Here is a 6,360-nt window from a genome sequence, read left to right on the forward strand (position 1 = left end):
TTCGGTTACTCCCAAACTTAGCCCTTCCTTACTTGTATTTTTAATGATAAATACTCATTATATATATGTATGCATATTTAATGATTCAATTAAAAACAAGTAAGGAAGGGCTAAGTTCGAGTGTCACCGCACATTTTATACTCACCCATGATAAAGTGATAATCGAGATTTCATTATCCGTCATTTACATATTTTTTTATTTTGCTGTAAAATTAATTAGATTAGTAGTTCCAGAGACATGGTTTTTGATCCATAAGTGGGCAACGACACGCCCATTTTCAATTTAAAAAAAAGCCTGGGTGCAGCTACCTTCTGCCATTTCTTCCGTAAAATTTAGTGTTTCTGACGTTTTTTGTTAGTCAGTTAACGCACTTTTAGTGATTTTCAACATAATCTTTGTATGGGAGGTGGTCGTGGTTACGTATATTATCCGATTTCTTCCATTTTAGAACTGTATATGGAAATGCCTGAAGGAAACGACTCTATAGAGTTTGGTTGACATAGCTATTGTGGTTTTCGAGATATGTACAAAAAACTTAGTAGGGGGCGGGGCCACGCCCACTTTTCCAAAACATTACGTCCAAATATACCCCTCCCTAATGCGATCCTTTGTGCCAAATTTCACTTTAATATCTTTATTTATGGCTTAGTTATGACACTTTATAGGTTTTCGGTTTTCGCCATTTTGTGGGCGTGGCAGTGGGCCGATTTTGCCCATCTTCGAACTTTACCTTCTATGGAGCCAAGAAATACGTGCACCAAGTTTCATAATGACATCTCAATTTTTACTCAAGTTACAGCTTGCACGGGCGGACGGACAGACAGACAGTTCACCGGATTTCAACTTTTCTCGTCATCCTGATCTGTTATATATACAAGATGCGTTCCAAAGTAAACATGACTTAAAAAAAACAGAACAAATGGTTTGTTTGGCAAAATCAATTTATTTTATTCAAAATAGTGTCCTTCTGCTTCAATACAGCTTTTTGCACGGTCCAAAAGCATGTCGAACGAGTGTTTTAGCTCGTTAGCCGGTATGCCCGCCAGTATGCCGGTGCAAGCCTTTTGAATGGCCTCTACATCTGCATAACGCTTTCTTATCATGGGCAAATGCATTTTTCCGAAAAGGAAGAAGTCGCACGGTGCCATGTCAGGTGAATACGGGGAGTAGTTAATGGTTGAAATGTGATTTTTGGTCAAATAATCGTCCTTTGAATGTTGGATTCTGAGCAATTTTTGGTCGTCAGTCAATTTGTGCGGAACAAACTGTACACACAACTTTCGTAAGCCCAAATGCTCGGCGAAAATGCGATAAATCGATGTTTTGGAGATGTTCAATTCCATTTCCATGAATTTCAAAGATGATTTTTTTGATGAATTCACGCACAGTTTCGGTAAAAGTTTTACCAATTTTAAAACAATTTAATGTTGGCTCTTTGTTCGAAACTCATTTTCACACCGATAACACAAACATACTGACACTTAAAACGCAATAACTTCACTTCCAATCGATGAAATTTCATGAAATTCTCATTTCTCAAGACCGGCGTTACTGTGAATGGGAATCGCTACCGCTCAATGATAATCGAATATATAATTTGTGGATTTTCTTTGTACCAGAATCGACAGCTTTGTTTATTTACCGCGCCACTCAGATGAAAGTGAGTCTCATCGGAGAAGATGATTTGCTTAAAAAAATCGTTATCGTTTTCAAGTTGTTCCAAAGCAAAATCAGCGAATTAACGACGTTTATTGTGATCCAATGGCTTCAGATCTTGAGTAAAACCATAATATGACAAAGCGCACAAAAAAGTTGCAATGGGAGAACAATTATTTTGATAATAAAATTGAATTACTTGTCAACGTTGTTCTTGCGAATATCTTTCCACGATGAAATTGTAAATTTTATCGAATACAACGAAAAACAAGCAAGAAAGACAAAGTTCGTGTGCAACCGAACAATTTATATTCTTGCAGCTTGCAGGAATCAAAGCCAGGGAAATACCTTAAGACGTAAAACGCCAACCAGAGGATCGGAATCTAACCAAATTTATATACTATATGTACATATACATATGTACATACATATACTATATATAACTCATAAACAAACGACAATTTCGGCATAAGATTTGTAAGAAAAGGGAAAATCATTGTACCACATGTACTATATGGGAGTGGGTGTAGTATCGACCCCATTTTATCTATTAACTATTATCATGCCACATATTAAAAACATGTATCCTGGATTTCATTAAGGTACCTCACTTACAACCACCAATCCCATGGAGCAAAGTCTGCCGGATGTTGAAAAATCCTGGTAATAGTTATACGAGGGTTAAGTCAGGCTTTCGCCCAATTGCATCTATTTAAAGAGCAAAGATCTACTGCTATGAGTGAAACATGTTCTATAATTTCTATTGAGAAATATTTCAGATATTGGTCGATATATCCAGCATTAAGGTCACTTTTATATATATTAGATATATGGAGGTTCAGAGAAGTATTGACCCCATTCAACCCTTTTTTCATATCCATATACTATATACCATTATAAGGAAAATATTATCTCTGGATTTCAATTATATATATCACACATTGACCGTTATTTTCGGTCAAAATTCAACTATAGATACTCGGGTCACATATTCGGTAAATAGGGGCTTGAACAGTTTTAGTTGGATTTGAAAAATTTTTAATCATAAGGTGGCATGCTTTAAAGGAATTATTAGTGCAAAATTGTATCCCATTACATTATTTACTTCTGAAAAGTGAAAAAATCAACCGTCATTTAAAATTATGTTATATGGAAAGTAGGCGTCACAACCACGCCCGATTTCACCGCCGTCCGATTTCACCCGTTTTCACACTGGGCTATGAGAGGAATACGATATAGAATATTTGGGCTGAGTAAATTTGGTTGTTGTAACTTTAGCAGTTTAGGAGGTACATACATATGTACATTAAATGTATTAGAGCAGGGATGGGCACATTTCTAGCCCGCAAAGTTAGCAAAGTGCGCACGGGGGCTAGATGAGGGGAATATCAGTTTACGGAGGGAAGGGCATAAAACAGGGATAATGGGATGCCCAACTTATTCCAGCGTGAGAGCGCCTGAAAATAAGCGTTTTTTATAACATTTTCCATTGTGGCCACATCGAACAAAATAAGAATTTTTGGGCATTTAAATTAAAACGCCCAACGTTTATTACGATTGCAAATTATTATATATTGGACTTTTAATATATGGCGAAACCACTTAAATCCTTTTTTATGATTTTATGATATATTAAAACAACTGACTTTCGATCTTTCAATACTTAATAAGATGAATTAAGCCTGTTAGTTGTCAATTAATGAATGTTTTTAATCATTTGTAATAGAAAGTGATTTCTATTATGCATCAAATTACAAAACGTTTCATGAAATATATTTAAATTTCGCATTTTCTTTGATTTTCATTGTTTTAAATTTTTAATAGCGATCTTAAACAGCGGCAACAAATTCCTCCGTTTACATATTTTTTTGGTAAGATTTCAATCTGGGCATCGCTCGTTTCCAATTGCTAAACGTCAAAACCTCCCCAATCCAGTCAACTGTCAAAGTTTAGGTGGTTTTGACGTTTAGCAATTGTTCTCTCACTTCCAGTGAGAGAGGAGTTGGGCATCCCATTATTCCTGGCAGGAATAAAGGGTTGTTAAACTTATTCCAGTGTGAGAGCGCCTCAAAATTAGCGTTTTTTATAACATTTTCCATTATGGCCAGATTGAACAAAATTACAATTTTTGAACATTGAAAGTTGACTGGATTTAGTAGGTTTTGACGTTTTGCAATTGGAATGACTGGAACGAGCCAGATTAAAATTATACCAAAAATATATGTGAGAGGAAACTTTTGCCGCCGTTCAAGATCGCTAATAAAAATTTATACAATGGAAATCAAAGAAAATGCGAAACTTAACCTTAGAACCGTGACATAGCTGTACAACTTAATCTCGTGACTTGAGCACTCAGTGCCCAGTAATGTATTTTGTATGGAAATTTAGACTTTTAAGACGTTTTTTTTATAGAAATGCCAATATTTCGCATGTTTATGTAAATAATTTAATGAAACTTGGGATTATTGCTAGAAACAAATGTATTTTTTTTTTTAAATATGAAAATCGAATAAAGTTTTAATTTCGAACTGCTCAAATGGGTGAAATTCTTCTCTGTCTTTCTGATATATTTTGATTGGGTGTAGACGTTTTTGGAATATTGTCCACATATTCATCGTTGCCTGAGTCCGTTTCAGCTTCGGCATTGTATTTTGCAAAATAGCACTTTTCACACGTCCTTATATAGTGTTTGGTGCATGTCGGAATAAGGCAATGGTCACAAACCACTGTTGTTTTATTATCGATCTTATTAGTTTTGCAGGTTTCACACCGCCGTTTCAAAGTGTTGACCTGTGTCAAGAAAGAAAATTGTGAATAAATTTGAAACTAAACTAATTTTGAAATAAAATAAACTTACCTTTATTGATGGACGCGAGCTCACCAATGCAGGAAACCGTTTGAAATTGATCAAGTCCAATGCAATTTTAGTTGTAGAATTAATTTTTGTTTTGTATCGGTTTTGTAATTGCTTCTGCGCTAGCTCCATAGAGAGTTCTTTCAAAAATATTTTACGCTTTTCAGACTTATTGGTGTTCCACATAGGGTGACTAACATCAAACAGCCTGAACGCTGCAAGCCCAGCAATATCCAGCATATTATAAAATAATCCCATGGGCCAGTGGTTTGTTTTTCTTTTGCCAGAAAATCCACGTAGCATTTTGTCAAAAGTATCAACACCACCTTTATGCTCATTATAATCATGTATGACTTGTGGTTTTTTTGTTATAGGATTTACATCTTCGCTGGCATGAGCAGTTGAAAGCACTAGCACATTTTTCTTCGAATGTGTTGTAAAGCTTACTAATTGCATTGGTTTTGAAAAACAAATTGTGAAAAAGTTGTCCATCGTAATATTCGCTCCCCTGTCCAAATATTGGTTGCTGAGTCGCATAACAAGATTGCGCGCAATACCAAGCGACCGCTGTTCATTAGGCTGTGCACCCAAATATACTTCGCCTGCGAGTGGATAGTTGGTTTTTGCGTCAATAAGCCAAAATATTTTTACGCCATATTTTTCAGGCTTATAGGGAATGTATTGGCGGAAACTGCATCGCTTTCTTGTTGAAAGTAACTGCTCATCAACTGTCAATTCTTTACCTGGGACAAATGGTATCGTCAAATTCGCCAAGAATAATCCATGCATGATGAATAGGCGCCAATTTGTCGTATCGTAGTCTCTCAGCGCGAGTCCGGGAATCGTCAAAGCGTATAAAACGGTATAATTGCTCAAACCGATGCAGTGACATCACTGCTCTATAAAAGGGCATGTTCGTTTTGTGAAAAAGATCCTTAGCATGAACTAAGTTTGCCTTCTCAGCTCCGGAGTATAAAATTATTGCAATAAAAGCATATAATTCATCCGCATTTGTGTCTTGCCAATATCTTATTTTTATACTCTCGCAACAATGTTGCTAACGAGAGTATTATAGTTTTGTTCACATAACGGTTGTTTGTAAGTCCTAAAACTAAAAGAGTCAGATATAGGGTTATATATACCAAAGTGATCAGGGTGACGAGTAGAGTCGAAATCCGGATGTCTGTCTGTCCGTCCGTCCGTCTGTCCGTCCGTTCCTTGGCTCCATAAGAAGGTTAAGTTCGAAGATGGGCAAAATCGGCCCACTGCCACGCCCACAAAATGGCGGAAACCGAAAACCTATAAAGTGTCATAACTAAGCCATAAATAAAGATATTAAAATGAAATTTGGCACAATGGATCGCATTAGGGAGGGGCATATGTGGACGTAATTTTTTTGGAAAAGTGGGCGTGGCCCCGCCCCCTACTAAGTTTTTTGTACATATCTCGGAAACTACTATAGCTATGTTAACCAAACTCTACACAGTCGTTTTCTTCAGGCATTTCCATATACAGTTCAAAAATGGAAGAAATCGGATAATAACCACGCCCACCTCCCATACAAAGGTTATGTTCAAAATCACTAAAAGTGCGTTAACCGACTAACAAAAAACGGCAGGAACACTAAATTTTACGAAAGAAGTGGCAGAAGGAAGCTGCACCCAGGCTTTTTTTAAAAATTAAAAATGGGCGTGGCGCCGCCCACTTATGGACCAAGAACCATATCTCAGGAGCTACTAGACCGATTTCAATGAAATTCGGTATATAATATTTTCTTAACACCCTGATGACATGTACGAAATATGGGTGAAATCAGTTCACAACCACGCCTTCTTCCAATATAAAGCTA

The 6,360-nt window shown here is 36.5% G+C and overlaps 1 protein-coding gene across 1 annotated transcript; it reads right to left on the minus strand.

The window, feature by feature from the left end:
* Positions 1–4,178: 4,178 nt before the first annotated feature.
* LOC120777879 (piggyBac transposable element-derived protein 4-like) lies at positions 4,179–5,607 on the minus strand. Its single transcript, XM_040109438.1, has 3 exons — positions 5,255–5,607; positions 4,515–5,113; positions 4,179–4,447 (listed from the first exon to the last, which is right to left on the minus strand). The coding sequence occupies exons 1-3, from the start codon at positions 5,298–5,300 to the stop codon at positions 4,190–4,192; spliced, it is 903 nt and encodes a 300-aa protein (XP_039965372.1). The 5' UTR covers positions 5,301–5,607; the 3' UTR covers positions 4,179–4,189.
* Between the last annotated feature and the right edge of the window lie 753 nt (positions 5,608–6,360).

The sequence above is a fragment of the Bactrocera tryoni genome, chromosome 5 (assembly GCF_016617805.1).
Source record: "Bactrocera tryoni isolate S06 chromosome 5, CSIRO_BtryS06_freeze2, whole genome shotgun sequence".
In the NCBI taxonomy this organism is placed as follows: Eukaryota; Metazoa; Arthropoda; class Insecta; order Diptera; family Tephritidae; genus Bactrocera; species Bactrocera tryoni.

What these genes read in the sequence shown, in the direction of transcription:
- LOC120777879 (XM_040109438.1), bottom strand. Translation starts at nt 5,300, where the DNA reads ATGCATGGATTATTCTTGGCGAATTTGACGATACCATTTGTCCCAG. An exon ending in GACGATACCATTTGTCCCAG is followed by an intron (nt 5,114 to 5,254) that starts GTAAAGAATTGA and finishes ATCCACTCGCAG; the next exon opens with GCGAAGTATATTTGGGTGCA. An exon ending in GCTCGCGTCCATCAATAAAG is followed by an intron (nt 4,448 to 4,514) that starts GTAAGTTTATTT and finishes TTCTTGACACAG; the next exon opens with GTCAACACTTTGAAACGGCG.